General features: G+C 42.0%; 2 protein-coding genes across 5 annotated transcripts in view; both read left to right on the top strand.

Annotated features, from left to right (window-relative positions):
- si:ch211-193k19.2 (uncharacterized protein LOC100034574 homolog) overlaps positions 1-23,462 on the top strand; it is a 1,126,861-nt gene that overhangs the window by 84,159 nt on the left and 1,019,240 nt on the right. The gene's annotated exons all lie outside the window — the stretch shown is intronic.
- On the top strand, positions 2,312-22,454 carry ubp1 (upstream binding protein 1). 4 transcript variants are annotated; one of them, XM_034240965.1, is made up of 16 exons: positions 2,312-3,242; positions 11,591-11,742; positions 12,864-12,940; positions 13,034-13,139; positions 13,237-13,343; positions 13,459-13,611; positions 13,720-13,830; positions 16,527-16,634; positions 16,932-17,038; positions 18,122-18,233; positions 18,413-18,506; positions 18,595-18,685; positions 18,799-18,917; positions 19,266-19,408; positions 20,174-20,225; positions 20,344-22,454. In XM_034240965.1, exons 1-16 carry the CDS (start codon positions 3,127-3,129, stop codon positions 20,379-20,381), a joined length of 1,686 nt encoding a protein of 561 aa, XP_034096856.1. In that variant the 5' UTR covers positions 2,312-3,126; the 3' UTR covers positions 20,382-22,454. The 4 variants fall into 4 exon arrangements, with proteins under 4 accessions (XP_034096856.1, XP_034096857.1, XP_034096858.1 ...); XM_034240966.1 differs by having other exon boundaries at positions 2,313-3,242; positions 18,137-18,233; XM_034240967.1 differs by lacking the exon at positions 16,527-16,634 and having other exon boundaries at positions 2,313-3,242.

Here is a 23,462-nt window from a genome sequence, read left to right as displayed (position 1 = left end):
GTGGATAGAAATGTTTACAGCGGAAGGGATTTACCAACCACTGACTGTTCGCAACACTAAAGACTGAAAACTATTATTATATAAACTATTCTTCTTTGTCTTACTGACCCAGCATCAGTGGTAAACCATCCCCAAATTGTACCTTTTAAATTAAGAGATCCTAAAATGTAAAACATATATCATTAGTTACTCCAGAAACGCTCAAAACTGCAACAAGGCCTCTGCCCTTTTTGGAATAAGTGTTCTGTAACATCAAAGCTGATGATAAAAGGGATATCTTTGAAAGAAAATAAATATCTTGGATGGAATTGTGCATTATTTTAGAGGTCTTCTAAATACTATTCCTCTTAGGGCATCTAAAAATCCTTCAAATGAAACTGTAATATGTGATGAGGGATCACAAGTGGTTCATTTTAATTAATTCTGAATCATTTGGTCTATACAATTCCAAAAATAGGTGAAAATGCCCATCATCTTTTCAAATTCTGCAGGATGTGCAAATGGGTAATAAAGTAGACAAACCCAGACATGGTTTAAAACTCAACACACATGACTTATGCAACATAGCTATTTGAGAAGTGCTGAATTTCATGTGTGCTCTGGGCTGTACATTTAGGAGCAGCTAATGAGGATCTCTGATACAGAAACAGCCTGCAGTTAATGTGCTAAAAATGTTCACTAAATACAGTTTAACGATATTTCTACTTTGAAAATGTGCTTTTTATTTGACTTTATATCTTTACTTCAGTATATTACAGGGAGAAATAAAACAATATAATGGAAAATATTTACCCGGTTGAATGCAAAAGGCAGAAATGTGTCTGGCTTGCTTGTGCATTATTTGCTATTACAAAGTGTAAACACATACAACATGCAAACATGAGACATTCAAACATATTAACGTAAAAACCAGAATGCAGCTAGTAGCCTTAGTAACTAGAGAACAATGTAAGGTTTTGGCTTTATCAAGAATAAATAGATAAATAAATACATATTTGATGATGTGTGCGAAGGGCAAGCAAGCTTCAGAAAGAGGCTGCATTGCAAAATAAAAATGCACTACCCAATATTTAAGGTATATTACCTCCACTTAGACCAGCTTCAACAACAAAACATGTTAGTTATTAAATTAACAGTAATAACAATCCAATAATATGATCTATGTTATAATGCGTTACTGAAATTAGTCACTCTGAAATCTTAAGGCGGGTCTTCCCTCACATGGGCCAAAATAGCGCTTGTACCCTGCCCGGAAAAAAAACGTTGCCACCCAGAGACTTAACCGACGGTCAGGGTCCGACCGGAGGATAATTATTGACTAGACAATACCTGATGCATGCAACAGACTTCTGAGGAGCAGATTATTCAACGAGGACATGAGACAGACATGAGCTGCTGTCTGGACCTCCTCGGCACCGGGCTGAGTGTTTATTTAGAGTGAAACGACAGCTGTTTGTGGGACAGACACGATGTTGTTCTGGCAGCACTACACTGAAAACTTCCGAGCCCCAGTGCAGAGACTTGATGGCAGCAGCTATACAAGGTACGGACAACAGTGTTTATTTTGTTTATGGTCCCAGACATGTCTGAGATCTCTGTTACTGAAGTAATTTCCACCAGTCAAATCAAAAACAAGGTGAAAACTTAGCCTTTACATAATAAAAAATGCAAATGTCCTTTATTATAATGACAAACCCTTATATCAAAACAAGTATTTCAAAATAATTATTTAGTATCTCAAAAATAATGACTTATATTGTGTCAATACAATGATGATATCTCAAGAGAAAGACATTTTATCTCAAAATATACTTAAATACTAAATTAAAGTATTGCAATAATATTTAAAAAAGTATAACCAAATAAAACTACTTAGTAATTCAAAATAACAAGAATATTTCACGAAATTATGAGTGAAATAGGGATATCAAGTTATTATTGTTGGCACGGTGTGTCATTATAATGACTCACCGGATGTTGTATTTACTTCACACTGGCGGAAGAGTTAACTTTATAGAAAAGTTAAAGAATAACTATGTGGTTTTTGCTTCTTTTCACTTGCGAACAAATTAGTTATGTTACTGTGTGTGTGCATTCTATATATTTCTCTGTGTCATGCAGGGTGGCAAATGTTCACACTATTAAAGTGTGTATCTTTGTTGACAGTTATGACTTTATAGACGCTTTCATTTAATTTGTGGGAGGCGGCAGAGCGCAAGTACAGTTGGACACAATGACGGAAGTTTGGAGGCCGCTGATTGGCTAACCCCCATGCGCTGGGCACAGACTGCGGCCTCTGATTGGCTGTTGGCATCCTTCCTGAAGCTGTCGGTGGCAGCGCTGCAGGCTTCACAGAGCGACGGTCCGTATGCACATGTTGATGCCTGGTTTTGTGTCAAACGCTGCACTTTGGATGGTTAAAGGACTGCGTCTCAAGAAGCGGGAGCCTTAGCGGTTGTTCCTGCACCGCGATGAGAAGAGGAGAGCGGGTTGGGATGGTACAGGGAGCGCCAGAGGAGAGCTGCTCTTCTTAGGATCACCGGACATCAACGGTCGATTCAAAGCAAGTGAAGTTGATGCTAGTTAGCCTGGTAGCAACAGCTGTGCGGACGCTGCTTGGGATGCGGCGTGTGGACTAAACACAAAAGTATCCTCTGCCTGTTGTATTGTGTTGGGCAAACCATAATTAGCCTGCTTTAAGACTTTAGCGTAACAACGGGGCTGCTGGATTCATGCTAGCTTGCTTTAGTTACCATTGTAGAGCTCGCTAGCTGTTAGCTAACGTTAGCATGCTGACAACCAGCTCGCATCTTCAGTCACGACTAACATTCGCTAGCTGAGTGAACTCTAACTTATTGTTACTTTCAGACGGTCGTGGAGCACCGTGTTTTGTGACAAAAGAGAGAGAAAAAATAACCCGAGTGGAGATATGGCGATACACCCAGTCTCTGTGGAAAGCTACCGCCTGCCCAGCCTGCCAAGGAGCGGCTAACGGGCTAGCAGCATAACTTTCCTCTCACGGTGTCCCTGTAGCTGCACAGCCAGCTTCTTCGCTAGCCGACCTCTCGTACCTGAAGCAAGCTGGCGTCCCTCCGAGTAGAAGCCGAGGACAAGGAGCTGGGGCCGATGGCCTGGGTGCTGAAGATGGACGACGCATCCATCGAGTCGGGGCTGGTGCACGACTTCGATGCCAGCCTGTCCGGCATCGGGCAGGAGCTGGGGGCTGGAGCCTACAGCATGAGGTTAGACACCGGAGACAACGTGCCTTTCCCCGGCTACCTAACACAGTATTGGGTCGACAAAATACAACCTGCCTTTCGGAAGTGTTAACATTTACACCCCCCATACCAGTGTGTGTTCTCCCCTTTGTACTGTGGCTTCTCTTTGTTTTGGGATTTAGAGTAGGGCAGTCATTGCAGGGTGCCAGGATCAGGGCCAAATATTAATTTCTCTAAGCAAAGCAAAGGAAGGACATGTGGTATACTTTGAGGGACATTATATAAGTTAATGCTATTGTCAAAAGAGACATAAACTGCGTGTAAGATAACAGAGGAAGTCTGCAGGAAGGGCTTGTTGTGGCCCCTCAGACTAGTGGTATAGTTATCAGAAAATGTCTATAGCTTCGTTTCTAGTGACGTGGAAACAAAGGGTTGTGGATTATGCACAAGCAGATGGGAGTCATTTAAATATTGTTGTTATTAAGGAAAGCTCTACAGGAGTTATTTGACTTGGAGGTATAAGTGGCAGGAGCTTCAGCACTTATTCCTTTCTCATATATCTTAAGAAGCACCTGACTCCAATTTTGGAAATGAAAGGAAGTATTTTTCTTGATTTATTTCCATCTACAGTAATAGTTTAAGCCGCACTAGGTGATCTATGGTTATCACATTTCAGTTGGGCTGCTTAAGCTCTGTTGGCTTTTCTAACTGCTAACACAATATACCAAACTGCATAATGCAATAGGTTAAATACGATTTGTTGTCTTTAGGATACGTCTATAATAACAACAGCTTCCTGATTTTATATGTGGAAATGTCTGATCAAAGACAATCTGCCCAGGCATTAAATACCAACTTTAGCGCAAGAGTTGGTTTTGAATGCTTGACTAGATTCTTTAACATTGAACAAAACAAACTCATCAAAAGATTCATGGTTACGTTGTTTTGCTGCTTTAAAGCTTTTAACTTGTTTCCACAATCTTCCTCAGAAACGAACTGTCAGTTGATTTTTAGATGCTCAAATTTCTATTTAAAATCCTTGTTTATATTACCGTAACTATCTTACTGGAAAAAGGTTGTTATGGTATTACCATTGACGGTGAAAATATTGTATTGGTACAAAGTCTAATGAACATTTTTAACTTTATTCCCAGCTCTATTAGCCACACAGTATTTGTCACTATGCCCAAATTAAATACATGCAGCCCTCTTAAGTTCCTCTTTATGACTTGTGTCACACATTTGATTAGTATCTCTACATCTGTACTGACTTATATAGTTTACGGGAGGTGATGACACATGTGACTACAGCAAGAAACTCCCAGGACCCTCATGTTTCTTATCAGCTACTTCCTCGGCCATCTGCGTTTTTAGCCTGCATTTATCTGAGTGACTTAAGTGAGGGTCAGTCTCTTATGAGTGTAAGCAGGTTTACCAATTTGGGTGATGTGTTGCATGTAAGCGAGTTAGTGAAAACATAGTGTGTGTGTGGTGTCAGCAGGTCCAGCAGTAGTGCTATCTGTGTTATTGGGCTGGGTTGCATGTTTGGAGTCAGCAGCTGGTAGGAACAGAATGTCTCGATGTGACCAGCTCCTCACATTTCAGGAAGCAGATGTAGTTTTCCTGGGCAGCAGGGCCGTGGCACCCAGGGTGGCTCTGACAGGGCACTCACTGCAGAGAAAACACAGATAGCTGCAAGAGATTAAGAGATATAAGAACTTCGATCCAAATTGCAAAATGGAGTAGTGTAATGTGCAAATTTCAGGATGCACGTTAATTGTTAAAGGCTATATATGTATTACAACATAATATCATTTGAATTAAAGGTGGGGTAGGTAATTTTGGAGAAACCAGCTCGAATGTGCTAGAATTTGAAAATACACAGCTGGAAAAAATCTGCCACTTCCTTACAGAGCCCCTCCTCCAACACACACGAACGCACACATGACCAATGAGGGTAGTGTTGTCACTATACCAACATTTTGGTTTCGATACTGATACCAAGTCAAGAATTGCGATTCCGATTCTTTTTCGATACTTTTCTTTAAAAAAGGGAAACAGTCTTAAATGTAATTATTGTGCTTTATTTCACACCATAACACAAACTTTTAAACAATGAGAACAATAAACAAAATAAATGACAATAATTCGTATTAAATACAATTAAGCATCATCTCAAACAACTTTTTTGTTTTATAAAATATAATTTAAAAAATGTACAGTAATATAAATAATTATTGACCAAATGTATATTGCAGATGTTAGCCACATTGGTAAGTTAGCTAAAAAGATAGCCATATTAGACAGTTATCATTGCCATTAATTGCCTCGTTTGTCACAAAATAAATTACACTGGGTTGACTTAGATTTGAGGGCATGTGCATGTTATCGTGCATGTTATCTATCACATTCGCTAACCTGTCTGTCTTTAAATTCTTTAAACAGCTCTGGATTCCGGTCGGCGGGTGCTTAGCCAAGTTTGATGTGTTGGCTCCCTTGGTTTGCAGGGATCTAAAACATTTCTCACAGACAGGCCTCGTGGTGTCCGTAGGCTTGCACTCACTGTCAGAGATATAGCTAAAATACTTCCAAATTTCGCTTATGGTGTCTTTTTTGTCAACAAGCCGAGGCGCAGCGGCAGTTGCACTCCCACTTGCAGACATGCTTCTCGTTTTCTCACATGCTCTGGCAGCTAGCGCGTGGCCGCGTGCACGAGAGAGGGGAGGGACTTAGAACGTGCTTGAGAGGGGCGGGACTGCAGGGCAGGCACGGCTGCAGTGCAGGGAGTGGAAGCAGAGCGCTGAACACACACGGCTCTTATTAAAATGGCGGTTTCTCAAAGGAGTACTTTTCCCCGTCATTCTTAAAGTCCCGATACTAATGAAACGGAGGAATCGTACCGTTTTTAACGGCAGGGTATCGCGGTACCTTTCAAGTATCGGTACACCGTGCAACAGCGGCGCCGGATTCATTTCAGAAGTGGGGGGGGCAAAAAGTGCGTGTGTATGTGACATAGCCTACTTGCCAACCCTCCCGATTTTCGCGGGAGACTCCCGTTTTCCTCCCGGGGTCATATTTATCCCGCATTTCTCCCGATTTCTGACTAAATCTGATTTGTTTCATTCTAACATAACGCACCAAATGTTACTGTTTCCACTCGGACTTCAATACAGCTACACCATGGTGGGTTCCATGGTAACGTGTCTCTTTAGTAGCGCGAGCAAATGAAAGTCTGAGAGGGTCTTCAGGAGGAAGATAGTCAGAGAAAACAGAACAAGAATGGACAACTCAACCCTCTGCTCACTCCTTTCCTGTACATTAAACTATACAGACCAGCCCACATATGACAGCGCAGTTGCTCATTCCATCTCTTCTTTTTTCCTGCTACGCTCTTGTTTGACAAGCTGAATGTTGACTGGTGTTTGACTGAAGTAAGCTCTGTGAAAAGATCCAGTTATTAACTCGGTATTTACAAAGCTGTCATCTCCACATTTGGAGAAAGTTACAAGCCGGTTGACAGCAGCACATCTGCATATTTCACAGAAGGCTCGTTTAGTGGTTTTGCAAATAATTAACCACTCTCTGTTTTTGTACCATTCTGCATTGAAGTACCTTCTCTTTGCCCAAATAAGCTTTTATTTGCCCGTCACAATGTCCCGACAACAAACCTCCATGCAGTCGGAACCAGCCTGTTTCGGTTCAACGATGCCGGCGGCGGCGGTTTTGACAGCCTCTGCGGCCGCAGAGCTGCTGCTGGGGTTCATCTGGCTGCGCTGGTTCTATGGTTGAAGGACCAGGCTCCAGAGTGTGGATGTGACATTCAAGTTGTTGAATTTTAGCTTAGTTTGACTGTATTTAGTTTTCTTATGCGCCGGTTCTTCTGACATGTTTGCAAGTTTATAGGTTAACGGCTGACACACACTGAACAACGTAACACATAACGTAAACAACGTAACAAATAAACACATCTAAGCTTTGTTATTGGTTGTAATGTACATGGATACATTTGAATGGTGTGACAATGTCCTATTTGATTGGATTAAAATGTACATATTCTTCCTGTTATGTCTGCCTGCTGTATTTTACCTAATGCAAAGTGACCTGCTCCATCAAAATCAGTCGCATTGATCCGAAGACACATTTTGAGTTGTATACACTGTTGGAAAGAGGAGATTCCTAGCTTTCTAATGATATCAGGATTGTTTTTGTACTATATTAAGCAAAATATGTCACATTATATAATGACTGTCACCGAGTCATCATTTTGAGAAAAAGGCCTTAAAGTTTCCTCTTCTCTGGATCGATCTGATTGATTATTAGCGGAGCAAATGATCAAAGTAGTACGGAGGGAAGATATTTTCGTTTGGATTACTGGTCTGGGGGGAGCTCGCGAGTGTGTGTGTGTGTGTGTATACGTGTGTGTGTTGGTGTATTTTTGCGTTTGTTTCCCGGGGAAAACTTTCAGGAGAAACACCGGCTGTTGTTATGCCTGCTGTGATGTCAAGTTACTCCGTTCTCCGCTTGTAATTATGCCGTTAAAAGCTTCAAAGCTGTATTTATCATCTGAATTTGCCGAAACAAGTTTAATATTCTGAAAGCCAAGACTTTGTTTATTTGAAATCAGATGAAAACAAACGAACCCTGCGGTGTTATCTATGATTACTATATGCCTTACATTCATAATGTCGGCGGAGGGAGGGGAAGCGGCGCTGTGGAAGAGCTGAGAGGCGAGCTGTGTTCTTCCCTTTACAAGCTTCAAAAATGCCTGTAGCTAATGAGATTGAATATAACAATCAAAAATAACAAAATATACACAGATCAGATGGCGTTCTTTTTAGATGCGACTTTAGAGTAGAGGGGAATTATTGAAACGGGATGTGTACAGTGTACCATGGCATCCGCTGCTGCGAAAATGTGGGGCAGGGCCGTGAAGTGGGGGGGCCAATGGCCCCCCCGCTTCCGGGGCCCTTGCCGTGCAACACTAAATGAGGGCACGAGATAAGTTTGTGCACAGATGGAAGGCTGACAGGCAGGTCGGCCATCCAGTTATTTTAGCTGGGCCGGCTAAAATGATTGGTCGTGCTTTTTACAGTACTACAGCTTCCACAGATGACAATTTTTTATGGATTTTTTGTCAAAGCACTTAAGATATTCATTGCTATCGGGATGTTAAGAGCATTCCATGGAATATTACAAAAAGTGTATCTCGAGCCGGTTTCTCAAACTTACCTACCCCACATTTAAGTATCATGGAGCTGCAGCGATATCCCTGACTACAAATAATGTTCAACGGATTTACACTAGGGGTGCACCGAATGGGAAATTCTTGGCCGAAACCGATAACGAAAATAGGAAACAGTTGGCCGAATGCCGAAAGGCCGAAAATGATAAATAGAAATATATATATATATATAATGTATACATTTTTTACCAATATTGTTCAGCTACCTGATTATGGAAATAGACATGATTATGGCATAACTTAACTTAAATAATAATCACTATTATGGGTCCATAAAACATTTATTCAGCACTTTTGAATGCATACAGTACATTTATATATGTCATGTATTATTGCTAAAAAACATTATATCGCAGTCTTAGTGTCGCCAACTCGTTTCTAATATGCAAAGACAACAAATGCGTCTATGATGTATTTTCGATCAGACGAGATCTCTCTCCCCCGTCTGTGTGCGAGGGGGCGGGGCAGTTTACACACACGCAGCTGCTACATGCAGCGGAGCACACTGCGGAGATGGCGGAGAGAACGCGCTCCGAGGTGTGGTTAAACTTTACCAGTGGCGTTTTCTCCCGGAGGCCAAGGGAAGCCAGGCTTCCCCTGTTTTTTCGGATTGTAGTTATAATTTAAATAAATAAATAAAAACACTTTGTTTTGTTTCGATAATTCTCCTTTGCTGTGTGTTGCTGCCGGCCGGCTCTCCCCCATTCTCATTGAGTACTTTACAAAGAGTGAAACAGCGCCCCTCTAGATGTTATGGTGAAACAGTAGATTGCACTCTCTGTTGCGAGAGGAGGCCAGCCGAATCTGGCTTCCTTTGGTGAAAAAAAATGGAGGGATTGACCAATCAGATGAGGCCCACGTGATGCCCCTGCCAACCTGTGATTGGTCAGGGCCATGCCAAGGGAAGCCAGCCGCCTCTAGCTTCCCTTCAGGGGCGGCTGGCGGCTGGCGATTTGATTGGACACTGCCATCAAATCACATCAACATCAGTTTTAATACTGTAACTGTCATCACCGCCGTTAGAAATTATCAAGCAAATGAAGCATTATGGAGGGTGGAGATTTGGCGTACTTAATCAAACATAACTTTACTAAACTTCCGCTACAGCAGCAACTGAAAATTAAATCAGATGACAGGCCAATGCCCGCACTCGAGCTGTGTGTACACAGAGGAAAAAGGGGAGAGAATCGGACGTTCAATGAGGACAATTATGTCCGCACAGAGTGGCTAACTGGAAGCGCTAAACTTCAGCGTCTATTTGGCTGGCCATGTCTTCTTTTTGACAAGGATTCGTGCTCCCTGAACAATCCTTGGGCAACTTCAGGATTCATCGACCTTGCCAACCTGTCACGGGCAATTGAGAGGCACGGTAAATCCAAAAATCACATAGATTGTGTGATTGTCTGCCTACATTAATAAGTAAAATGCTTAAATTAATAAGAAGAGAGTTTCAGCTGGAGAGTGCGTGCGGACCTGTCGGTTAGATAACAGGCGTGTGCAAGTCCTGCATCTGTGTGATACAAATGTGTGTAAAATGATACCGGGCGCTGTAATCATTCATCTGGTTACGTTATTGACCACCCCCCGACCCAAAAAATGGGCTTCCCCTACATTTTTCCCCACGCCACGCTACTGAACTTTACCCGTCTCGATGTGGAGAATACTTGTTACCATAAGTGCAATAAGAGTTTAGCATGTAAGCACGAGCAATTTGTCTAAACATTTAGCAAAAGTGCACCGCATGCAGACGGAGGAATGTACCGGGTTCGACCGTCTTTCTAGCAGCTCTGTAGCTCCATCACGAGTAACGTTTCCACGTCAGGTGTTATGTATGCTAGCAGCAACACACGGAGTTAACTACATTATACAAACATGGGTTAATGATTAGAGGAAACTGAGTTATTTAGTTTGTTAACATTTCAGCTATTCTGTTTACAGTCTGTCATCAGATTATTTAATACGATTTGTTAAAGGCTCAGGGCAATCTCGATGACAAAGGTCAATGTTCCCCCCCCCTGTGAGCCAGCCGCGAGCATGCTCGCCGCGTCTTTATTACGTCATCACAACAACACGTTAGGTTACCAACGTAAGCCTGTTCTGACATTCGGTGATATTTTTTCGGTGCTAAAACCCTTACGGCCGAAAGGGCCTTTTTAACCATTTTCGGCCGATAATTTTCGGTGGCCGAATATTCGGTGCATCCCTAATTTACACCATGATCTTTTTTTTACAATGATGATGAGATTGATCATGCAGTAAAGATAATCTCCTCCTTAATCTTAACATGCAATATTGGTGCAAAAAAATTGTTAATTCTTTTTAAAATCGTGCAGCCCTAGAGAGAAGTGATTTGTGACTTCATAATCTAGCAGGTGGCTGTTTTTTTTTAAGGTGTTGTTTTTGGGAGGAAGGTGCTGCAGGAATGTCATGTTGTTGTGCCTCGGTCTAGGGCGGCACAGTGACTTGCCAAAAAGGTTTTCAAGGTAATGAGATGCCATGGTCTGAATCTCTTAGCTTGGATAGGACCAGTGCACGGCCGCAGACAGTTCGCTGTGCACCGGTTGACACGGTTGCAGCATTTGTCAGGGTGAGCCGAGGACGGGTTGGTTGTCTGGAGTGTCTGCCAAGTGTGAGAGATAGTGTGTGTCAGCGGCTCAGGCTATCTCTGGGTGTTTTTGTTCATTTATCATGCTCCCGCGGTCTCATGCATATATAATAAGAACCATTTGATCGATGGAGAGCCTTCGTCACCCCTTCTAAAGTAAGCCAAACCAGTTAATAATTCCACACTATGAGGAAGTATTGTCTTGCCAAAAGTGGAGCATGCAACCGTTTAGAAACTTAGCTTATGTGTTTTAGAGATCATTTCAAAAGTGGGGAAACCTGAGGAATAAAGGCATGCTTTGCTTTGTTGGTCACAGTTATTGTGTGTGTTTTCATCAAGATACCATTGAAGTTTAAAACAGCGTAGAACTTTAAATGAATGTTTGAAGCCAATTAACAACTTCTGAAGGCCAAATAAAACAGCTCATGGAAACTTTAAAGCTGCTTTCTTTCTTGATGGTTTTCTCGCGCATATTATCTGTGCTGACTTCCTGTTTGTTTCTCTTGTTTTTTCTCTCTTTCTCAGCGATGTGCTGGCTCTGCCCATCTTCAAGCAGGAGGACTCCAGCCTTCCTCCCGAAAGCGAAACCAAAAACACCCCATTCCAGTATGTGCTGTGCGCCGCCACCTCGCCTGCCATCAAGCTGCATGACGAGACGCTCACGTACCTGAACCAAGGTGAGACACACAATACAACTAGTCAAGCCTTTTTAAATCACCCCATTTTGGCTTTCCTTCCGAGTGTGTTATAAAGGTTTTTGTGCATGTAAATGTTCTGCAAAAGTTAACATCCCAAAGTTCCCTAAAGAGTTTCTCTCTGCTTTACTGCAAGACAAAAGCTGGCAATTATTGTGCCCAGCTTTCATGGATTTTTCAGAATTCATATACAAATTGATTTTCCATATATGGAATGACACCGAATTGCTAGGGTAGCTAAATTGCAACTCTAGGTCTATTGTGTGCTGATGTAAAAAAATGTATTAACTGCAGAATAGGCTGTTTAAAGATGCTCTGGTCATCCATGGCTTTAGGTCATGATGTGCTTCACTGGGAAATAATCAATAAGCATGTTGTGGGCTAAGTGCCCACTATGACAATTTATCGTGTAGTCAAGATCTAAGGGAAAGGGGAGTAATTCTGTGGTTCCAGCATTTGGCATTGAGATGGTGTGAACATATAAAATGCTTCTGATGACATGTTTTCTCTTCAAAACCTTGATGGTATTTCAACAATGAAAGCTTAACAACATGGGTATTTATATTTTTCTTACCTTTTTAGTGCAAACTTTGAACTGTGTCAAGTACCCAGCATATATGAACACCAGATATATCAGATGGTGCAATGAACACCTGCTGCTCTACAATTTTTAAAGGATACTAAAACAGATGCAATCAGTGATAAGGCATCAACTCCACAGCTCTTCTATTTTCAACACATTAAAACAACAAACATTTTTTGCATTTTACTGTCACTTTCTTCAAGAATAACAACACTAAAGCTGGTCAAGATGTGAGGAAAAGAGGGCAAATTGAATTTGCAATAGTCTCAAGCGCAACAAGGCTGCTTTCGCTTAGACATTAAAATATTTTATAATCAGTAATTGTCATAACAAATAATGAGCAACGCAACATAACATGAGCATAACACGTTACGGAGACAATAAGGACATTAAATAGTTGAAGAAGATCCAATGTTTCTGACCCTACCCATCATGTGTTATTTTATTTCTTCTGATGATCTGTTCCTCTCTCTCTCTCTCTCTCTCTCTCTCTCTCTCTCTCTCTCTCTCTCTCTCTCAGGCCAGTCTTACGAGGTGCGTATGTTGGACAACAGGAAGCAGGACGAGTTACCTGAGATCAACAACAAGATGGTGAAGGTGAGAGGGTCATTGCAGCTGGAGGGGGACAAATATGTAATTCTCATGTTAGATTCTCTTCATATCTAACTTGCTGTGTGTGTGTGCGTGCAGAGCATAGTGCGGGTGGTGTTTCATGACCGCCGGCTGCAGTACACCGAGCACCAGCAGCTGGAGGGCTGGAAGTGGAATCGTCCAGGCGACCGTCTCCTTGACATCGGTAATGAAGCCTGGCGTGAAATGTTTACTCAAACCGTCCAATCTGTGTGTGTGTGATTCAGAGGTCAAATATCTGTGTGTCTGTGTGTGTGAGACAGATATCCCCATGTCAGTGGGCATTGTGGAGCCGAAGACTCACCCCTCCCAGCTCAACGCAGCAGAGTTCCTGTGGGACTTGAACAAGAGAGCTTCTGTTTTTGTGCAGGTAACACCCTCGCGTCGTGTCTCATACAAACCACACAAACACTCACACTTTCAGCTGTCTTTTGTGCCATCTGTTGCCTCTACATTTCCACATCAATCACATGTTTGTGCTGCAGGTGCACTGCATCAGCACAGAGTTCACTCCCAGGAAGCACGGGGGAGAGAAAGGCGTCCCCTTCAGGATCCAGTTTGACACGTTCGCCCAGGGAGAGGGGGGAGAGTACATAGAGCACCTCCACTCTGCCTCCTGCCAAATCAAAGTCTTTAAGGTACACACTCATTATCTTATGGGGGGGGGGACATTTATACATCACCTGGGAACTTACAGAAAATCAAATATCGCTCCCTTTTTCTGATCTTTTCTGCTTCCTCTTTAGCCAAAGGGGGCGGACCGTAAGCAAAAGACGGACAGAGAGAAGATGGAGAAACGCTCACCCCATGAGAAGGAGAAGTACCAGTCTTCTTATGATACCACTATCCTGTCAGAGGTCAGTGCTATGGACAGTCAGGCCTAAAACAAATATCTGGCTTTAGTGCAAATTAAGTACTAGCAAGTGCCCAGTTTCAGCTTTTATTTGGGGGGGGTTATCCATGTAGAAATGTGTTTCTGCAGAGTGGCCTACTGTGTGGCTAAATTCGAGGTAAAGGGTGCTCTACATCACTGCCAACCATTTTCTCAATCATGTTCTGGATGCTTGAGATTTATGAACAACCAAACACAGTTATTTTATGCAAAAAACGAATACTAAATCCATAAGACCCAGCCTAAATGTACCCCTTGTATCTCCTGAATTAAAATTGTGCTTGTGATAAACATTAATAAACCACCACAGCAACCTGCTCTTGACCGGCAATGCACCACAATGTGATGATGATGATGCATCTTGACAAAACAGTCAAAGTGACAGGTGTGATGGATTACCTCTCTCAGGAGGTTCCAAGTCTCCTCACGTATTTGAATACTTGAGGATAAATCTGTTAATGGTCGCTTGGATGACATCACTGCATCTGGTATGCTTTAGAAAGTGGTTTTGGCAGTTATGTTAAAATGCACAACAGGGTTTCCCCAAGTACTGTTTAGCTGAGGTGTTCAGCCACCTGGATCCTGACGCATCTCGTCTCATGATCTAATTTAGTTTGTAGAAGACCGTTTAAACACACACACCTTCATATCATGTTAAAAGTTGGTCTTTTGTCAGATGAGGTGTGACACACTCAGAATAAATAAAAACTCTGCATAGTTTGTAGAAATGGCTTAAAATATACAAAACAAGGTTCCGTTTGATTGGGTTGTATGAGGTACTTATAGATGAAGGTCATAGCCCAGTTTAAAGAAGCAGACGGGAGTATGGAAATGGAAGCTGAGAAATGTACTGAACGGGGACAGCAGTTAAACATACTTTAGCCACCTTAAAAGTATTACATTTTAAGTGTATGTTCTATTCAGAATATTTTAACTGCCTTGCCACAAAACATCATTTTCAGACGAGAAAGCTGTTATGTTTCCTCTTTTCAAAGCCACCAGACTCCATTGAGAAAAAGGGTGATTTTTTTTATTTGCAGAACACACCGCCGCCTCAACCGGTTTCTTAGTTTGTGTGACTTTGGTGAATCAGAAGTAAGCGAAGGACAGCGGTCAACCAGCAACCTCTGTGTTCTGTAAAGTAAAATCACAGTTTTTCTCAATGAAGTCTGGTGGCTTAAGAAAGAGCAAAGGAAAGACATGTCTCCGTCTGACAGCAAGTATACCCTAGAACTAGTGTTCATTTCGTTGACTAAAACTATGACGAAATATGTTCGTCAACGACCTTTTTTTCCATGACGAAAACGAGACGATGACGAGACGGCACCGACGGCAGTAAACAATAACTGCAACAAAATCATCATGCAATATCGTTGACGACAAGTGACGAGACGAAAATGTAGTTTACTAAATAAAAACGATGCCAAAATCTCTCTTTACTTTCGTTGACGAAAAATGAGGAGACGAAATATTATCAAAGATAACGTTACATTTCTGATAGTCCGTTTTTCTCCCAGCAGTTCCATTTCCGGTGCTGCGGCTGGGCAGCAGCTGTGTGTCCGTGCTGCGGCTGGGCAGCAGCTGTGTGTCTGTGCTGCGCGCGGCGGTACATTTGAATTACACCGGGCAGCGGCACAATGTGAACTGTCAGGAAGACTCGGGTCTAACTCATGGTCTAACTAACCTTATTTAACAGAAAATGAAATGGCAACAACAGGGCTTGGGAGCAGTGGTCGCACTCGCGTTAACCGAATACCCCCCCGTCAGCGCGAGTGAGTGATAAATTGTGCACTCGACGGATAATAATGGATTATGACGGAAATGTTACAATCCTGTCCGTCGAAATGACTGACAACGAAAAAGTCTAAAGCCACCACTGCTTGGGAGAAAGAAACAACGTGATATTTGGGCCCATTTTCGCTACAATGAGGCGGAGAAAAAAAGCGAATGCATTGTTTCATCAGAAGGGAAGCAATGTGGCCATAACACAGCTGGTAAAAACACCACAAACCTGAGCAGATACTCTCTGCAAAGCTGCTTTCTTAATCATTCAACCTGTGTTTTTCATCAAATAAGGACAAGATATAATCTTATTTATATACTAAAATGACACATTATTGGTTTTGTCTAGACTAGTTTGACTGAAATGTTTTATATAATCTGATGACTAAAAAAGACTCAACAGTTTTCATTGACAAAAAGTAGACTAAAATAATTAGTTTTCTTTGACTAAAATAAGACTAAAATGCTCAGACTTTTAGTCGACTAAAACTTGACTAAATAAAAACAGGATGAAGGTGACTAAATATGACTAAAACTAAAAAGGAAATTTAACACAGGACTAAGACTAAAACTACATTTAAAAAATAGCTGACGAAATGAACACTACCTAGAACTGATTATTTGAAAGTGGTTTAGTGCCCATACTCCTGTCCATGTATAATTGCCTCATTCAGCCCCACATCAAAACACTAGATTTTTACTTTAAACATAAGGTTTTCTGTGTCTCAGATGTGTTATCACAGCTTTTATTGGGTGGTAGAAAGCAGTCATTTAACTTTTTCTACACTTGTTTGTCACACTAAGACTTCCCTCAGGTTATTGGTTGTGTTTGTGTGTTGGTCGCCGGCTGGCTAACCTCTGCTGTGTGTCTGTACGTAGACGAGGCTTGAGCCCATCATAGAGGATGCGGGTGACCACGAGCTGAAAAAGTCCAGCAAGCGGACACTTCCCGCTGACTGTGGCGACTCCTTGGCCAAGAGAGGCAGTGTAAGCACCCTGCTCCCCTCTCCTCCTCCCCATCACTCCATCAGTCGGCCCCCCTGTAGACACATGGCTGTAGTCTGGAGCGTGTAGACCAGCTGCAGGGAAGGAGATGTTTTAATGCCATGTATTTGACATTAGTAGGCGGGGTGGAGATGGTGCAAAGCTAAATTCCCTATCCACCCTTGACTTTTCCTCAACCTTTATGCCTTTTCTTTTGGGATATTTAGAGTTGGCTTGCAGTGTTAATGAACCCAGTAAGTGAGATTAATTGTGTATTTAAATACATCTGTCTCCTCTCAGTGCTCCCCGTGGCCAGATAATGCCTACGTCAGCCCCAACCAGGCAGCTACTCCCTCCTTCACCTCCACCCCACTGTCCACCTACACAATGTCCTCAGTACCAGACAGGTAAGTGTATGTTTGTGCGTAGCCTTTTAATGAGTTCACACCACACAGTTGAGCCCAGATATTTCATTTGCTGTCAAAAGCTCCAGATTGGCAAATTGGCGCTCACTTGTTATGATCTCTTTTTTAAAGGATCTGATAAAGTAAGAAATCTCCAATGATGCGTTCTTTTGAATCCCACTATTTTTCTTGTCAAACCACAAGACTCCAAGATACCTCGTTATAAAGTCCCTGACACACCAAACCAACATCAATTAACTCGTTAAGCTGGCTGACCCTACCCATCATGTGTTATTTTATTTCTTCTGATGATCTGTTTCTCTCTCTCTCTCTCTCTCTCTCTCTCTCTCTCTCTCTCTCTCTCTCTCCCCCCCCTCTCTCTCTCTCCCCCCACACTTACCAAATGCCCATGTTGTGAAAATATCCGACAAACTAAGGTCAGTAAGCTAGTGTGATCAGTACAGCAATCTGAAGACTTTGGAAGTACCCAGCATATATGAACACCAGATATATCAGATGGTGCAATGAACACCTGCTGCTCTACAATTTAAAGGATACTAAAACAGATGCAAGCAGTGATAAGGCATCAACTCCACAGCTCTTCTATTTTCAAAACACATTGAAACAACAAACATTTTTTGCATTTTACTGTCACTTTCTTCAAGAATAATAACACTAAAGCTGGTCAAGATGTGAGGAAAAGAGGGCAAATTGAATTTGCAATAGTCTCAAGCGCAACAAGGCTGCTTTCGCTTAGACATTAAAATATTTTATAATCAGTAATTGTTATGGGGATCTTCCATTTAAAGTGATGTTTAAAACTCAGTTAATGGGGCTCATTCTCTGGCGCTTTAACAAACAACCTCTCTCTCTCTCTCTCTCTCTCTCTCTCTCTCTCTCTCTCTCTCTCTCTCTCTCTCTCTCTCTCTCTCTCTCTCTCTCTCTCTCTCTCTCTCTCTCTCTCTCTACACCAAATGCCCATGTCGTGAAAATATCCGACAAACTAAAGTCAGTAAGCTAGTGTGATCAATACAGCAATCTGAAGACTTTGGAAGCCGTGTAGTGGGTTGGTGCCATTAATTGTAGTTTCTTGTGTTCTAGTGAATCGTCCTCACCCAATCACCAGGCAGACCCTGGTAGCCATGGCAACTCGGAGGTTATTCTCCACCCTACTCAACTGTTTGAATTGGTGGAAAAGGTAAATAAAAATACATTCACTGTAGAATGTAGTATCTCTAAACTCTAAGTTAAACATTATAAACTGTACAGTACCGTATTATTTCTTAGTGGGTCTGAATTAGTGTGGTAAATAATATAACTTCAGGTCCTGGTGTTAAAGTGTGTTGACACTGTGTGTGTGTGTGTGTTGTCCTGCAGCAGTTGAGCCCCACCGCCTCCATACAGGACGCACAGAAGTGGCTGCTGAAAAATCGCTTCAACTCCTACACACGGCTCTTCTCACACTTCTCAGGTACACACACTGTCAAAAAACACCAAAGCATGTGTGTGATGTTGTATCAGCTGCAGGGAAGTGACCGCTCCTCTTACTTGTTGCTCAGGTTCTGATTTGTTGAAGCTAACCCGGGACGACCTGGTCCAGATTTGTGGGCCAGCAGATGGGATCAGACTCTTCAATGCACTTAAATCCAGGTGTGTAATTAAGTGTGTGTGTCGGTTGTTGTTCTTGTGTACACTTCTATGACCATTATGAAGTTGTCACTGTGTTTCAATGCATAAATTATGATGTGTGTGTGTGTGTGTAGGTCAGTACGTCCCAGGTTGACAGTGTACGTCTGTCAGGAGTCCCCCCAGGAGAGCCCCCTGCTGGAGAGACATGCAACCGATGAAAATGGAGATCACAGCATTTCCTCTAGTTTACACGGTAAACAAGCCCTGTGTTTGACTACAGTGTCACACTCCTTTAAGTAGGGCATAGATCCTTTTCAATATTTACAATCGGCTTGTGGTTTCCTTGAGGAATTGTCTAAAAAAAATCTCAGAAAATAGTACAAAATGTTCATCCAAGCCTAAAATGATGTATTGTCAGTCCAAACACAGAAAAGCAGGAAATGTCCACATTCGAGAATGAAAACAGCAGTTTTTTAAAAACCTTTTACTTTAACTATTGTTTATCAAACTAGTCATTGCAGCTGAAAGTATTAGTCTATGGAGTGTTGCAGTGTGTGAATATTATTAACATGTTGTCTTTATCTGCTCTGTTTCTGTACAGTTTATCATGCTCTGTATCTAGAGGAGCTCACAGCTGCAGAACTGATCCGCAAGATGGCGTGTGTGTGCAGCCTTCCACTGGGAACCATCAACCAGGTGTACAGACAGGGTCCTACAGGCATACACATCCTGCTCAGTGACCAGGTACGTACGTACACACACACACACACACACACACACACACACACACACACACACACACACACACACACACACACACACACACACACACACACACACACACACACTAAAACTGTTCCTCTCCATTAGCACTTTAAAAAACGTAGAGTACCACTCTCAGCTGTACAGAGCTCTTTATCAAGGGGGATGTTTTAATAAAAAATCTAAACTCTGGGATACACTCAAAACATGGATGGATACTTATCGACACCCTGCTAGCTCAGCTTTTGAGATGCATTTTGTGCAGCTGCTGTCTATGCCAAACTGCAAATGATGCAAATATAATGATATGATATAATTTAACTGCACTACACTTCCTGTGAATGTTTTCTTAAACTTGCAATACAAACCAGGGTTGGCCCTCAACATGCTGAAATCCAATGAAGGCAAATAGATTTTTTTAAATCTACTAAAAACATAAATACAAATGAGAAGGGGCAACGTAAAAGATTAGCAAGAGCAAATGGCAGGACTACGATAGGAGGTTCTGTACAGAGACAAGATATTTGCATGTCATTTACATACACACACACACACACACACACACACACACACACACACACACACACACACTGTCAGTCTACTTTATCGCTCCTGCTTTTATGACAGCCTCTCCTAACTCTGTCAGTCACCACTCACACAAGTAAACACTATGTATTCATTTATACCGTGGTGGAGACATTTGATGATCAGCCTAATTTGACTAATTCTTTTTTTTGTCTTTTCCAGATGGTTTACAACTTGCCTGACGAAAGCTGTTTTTTGATCAGCACTGTCAAAGGTGAGCTCATAATGCATAATTCGCCTTGTCTCTTCATTATAATTGGGCCCGTATGTAAAAAGCCCTAATAGACTGCTTATTTGAAAAGGATTTAATGCACTTATTCTTTCCTCTCCAGATGAATTGGGCGAAGGACTCCATCTAATCCTGAAGTAGTGGAGAGGACAGATGGCATCACTAATACTCCACCCTCTGTTTTGGAGCAGAAGCCTCCCTCTGTCCCTCTCTGCCTGCCTCTACTCTTTCCTCGTACTTCCTCCCGGTCTCTCCAAACAATCGCTCGTTGGGAAGCAGTCAGACTGCGCTTAAAGCCATGTAAATGTTAGAATCTGACATGGGTGTGTCCACTGTTTCATATTGAAAACACTATTAACTGAGGAGATTAGTTAAGACGAGAGACTGGGGGGATACAGGGTGAGGGGGGTGATAATGATGTATGTAGTTTGATTTTATTATTTTATTTTAGTCTTTTTATATGGTTTCTGTGGGCTAAAGGGAGGGGGGGCTTCAGCAGAGAGAGGAGAGAGACGTTCTGGCTGGCAGGAGAAGGAAAGAAAGCAGAGTTTCCTTATTGCTCGTTGCCCCTCTTGCACAACGCGCACAACCAGCACTAGGCCAGTATTTGATAACCTGTACTGCTGAACAGCATGCGATCTCAATGTACTAACCTGCTTAAATGAGAATCCCAAAATCTGCTTGTTTAACATTCTCCACGGGGTTCGGGGTTGTCTTAATAAACAATTTATTGATCAGCTGAGCTTGGAAACCCCTGAAATATTGGCGTCACCTGTGGACGTTGACACCAAACTTATTTTTTTGTCATGTTTCTTGGACTTTGTCATATGGATAAACTCTTGTCACATAGAGTAATCCTTTTGTGATGTTAGACCTCCAGCCATATCTCTGTGTTGACGTCACACTCGACTCGACTCTCTTCATGTACGTCCAGCTCGGCCTGCGCTTTTACTGTTTTTAGTTGATGCTTTATTTATGGATCCGGTGCCATATTGACTTTTTTAATATGGCACCTCGTCGTCTCTGCTTTCTGTGCTGACTTTAAAAACACTGGTTAGGAGGAGTGCGGGTAACGCCTTTTGGGATTTTGGCCATAATATGCTGAACTAGAAGATTGACATGTGGAGCATTAACACCAATCCAACAACTTCTATAATGTGGACCAAACAGGTTTCAGATGTGTAGTTATTTTGAAAAGCCTCATTGGGTCTGTACATCCTGGTCATCAGAGGCACTTTTGTATTCATAGTAATAAACCCTCCATTCGAGGGTCTGCTTAGCGAGAAACAACCCACCACAGCAGGCTGGCAGAAATGTATCACAGCCGCAGCCTGGTTTATTAGTCTTATCTTGTAGACTAGAAAATCATGGCAGTTACACGTCCTTTACAAATCCTAAGAAAGTGTTTTCAGATGTAGCTGCACACAGAAAGTACAAGTCACGCGTGCCCTTAGTGACATTACATTTCACACAGGTCCTCCTAGTCGCCGTTGGTTTAGTTTACCCATTTTAATTTTGGTACACAGTCGCCGGCCGTGTTGGAAGTTCATACCGTTTGCACGCCTCTTAGTGTCAGAATGTGCGTGTGTGCATGGTATCATTTTTTTAAGTTCTTGCAAAGATAACTGAATTGTCGGTAGTTGTCATAAACTTTTTCCTGTTGGTATGATGAAACTGTGTTTAGCTTGCTGTTTAGTAAAAGAGCATGTTGAAGACGGGGAAAGGAGGGTGGGAGGGTTAATTCGGTCCTTGTTGAGTGGAACACCTTGTTTTTCCATATTAGAGACCAAGTCTGCACTGAGAAATTAATAAACTCAAGCTCGATGTGTAGTCAGTAGTCCAACAGCCACACCCGTTTCTTACCTGCCTATAAGAAGGAGAACAAAAAAAAGAATGTCAAGCATCTGTGTTTTAGTCTAACCGTGCGCCAGAGCCAGGACTGTAGCTCTTGTGGTGTTTACAAGGACACAAGTACCACAGCACAGTAAACTGTGTTCAGAAACAGAGCAGATGTGATGCCAAGTTAGGAAAACCTCTGGTGAGCAGTTTTGGTCCCCTTTCTGTCTGTGTGACTGAGTGTGAGAGTGAGCAGGAGAGGTGACCACTGTTCATGTACAGCCTAATGTCAATGATGATGCTTCTCATGTGCACAGTATCGTATGCTGGAGATGTACACAACCACATGTGCTGGGAATAAATGATTTCATAACTTTCTCTGGTGTCCTAGTGTATTCTATTCCTCGGTTTGAATATTTTAAACTTTAGCATAGTTGTTTTTGATTCAAGATGGTAGGGTTAGTAATTAAATCTGTAAAATAAATGGAGTGAAGTAAAGATGAATTGTGCCTACAAAATGTAGTGGAGTAAAAGCATCAAGTAGCATTATGTAAAAGTAGTAAAGTACAATTACCTTACTGTTGTACTAAAGTACAGTACATGAGTAAATGGACTTGGCTACATCCCCACTACAAGTGCAAAAAAACCCTGTTCATAATTTCTCAGATTTGGAGAGGTCCTTAAAAGCCACGAGGGACATTATACTACTGTGTTCACAGGCGAAGTAGCACCCTGGGAGATGTGAGTGCTCATTTGACAAGAACATCTTAAAATATAATCCAAGTACACTTTATGGCCTTTGTGATTCTAAAAGACCTATATCTTTGTTCTTAATGAGCCATAAAGGCATTTGTTTGCTATTTAGGAAACTCATATTTGGTCTTAACAATGGCTGTTTTGGTATTGCTGACAGTTTTCTTTTATTGCAGGACAATTATTTGGCAGCAAAATGATTCGCATAGTGTGTCGAACAGATTGAGAGCACCATAATAACCTGCCAAATGTCTCCCAAAACAGATGTTAAAGACCCTGAATCATGCACATTTTCACTTCAGCATTTGCCCCAGAGGGTAAATCACATCTGGGGTGAGAATTGTAAACAGTTGTGAAAGAAATCAATTAATAGACATGACAGAAAAATTGAAAATTATCTGTACAGCAGTTAGTGTTACCTGAATTTCTCAAAGGGCTTACCATTGAGTGTATACAGTATGCTGTTTCACAGCTCATCCAGTTAATAGCCTTTTTAATTGTACATCTGGTTTAATATTCATTGAACAAATGCTGTGCTTATATGGTGCATACTGTTTGGTCCCTAACTTGGCAAAGTAGGCTACTGCCCGAGACCCAAGGTTCACGTTACATCTGCCTATACTGTGTGGTGGT

Source organism: Gymnodraco acuticeps, unplaced genomic scaffold (assembly GCF_902827175.1).
Source record: "Gymnodraco acuticeps unplaced genomic scaffold, fGymAcu1.1, whole genome shotgun sequence".
In the NCBI taxonomy this organism is placed as follows: domain Eukaryota; kingdom Metazoa; phylum Chordata; class Actinopteri; order Perciformes; family Bathydraconidae; genus Gymnodraco; species Gymnodraco acuticeps.
The sequence above is the reverse complement of the archived record's forward strand: the minus strand, read 5'-3'. Positions and strand labels throughout refer to the sequence as shown.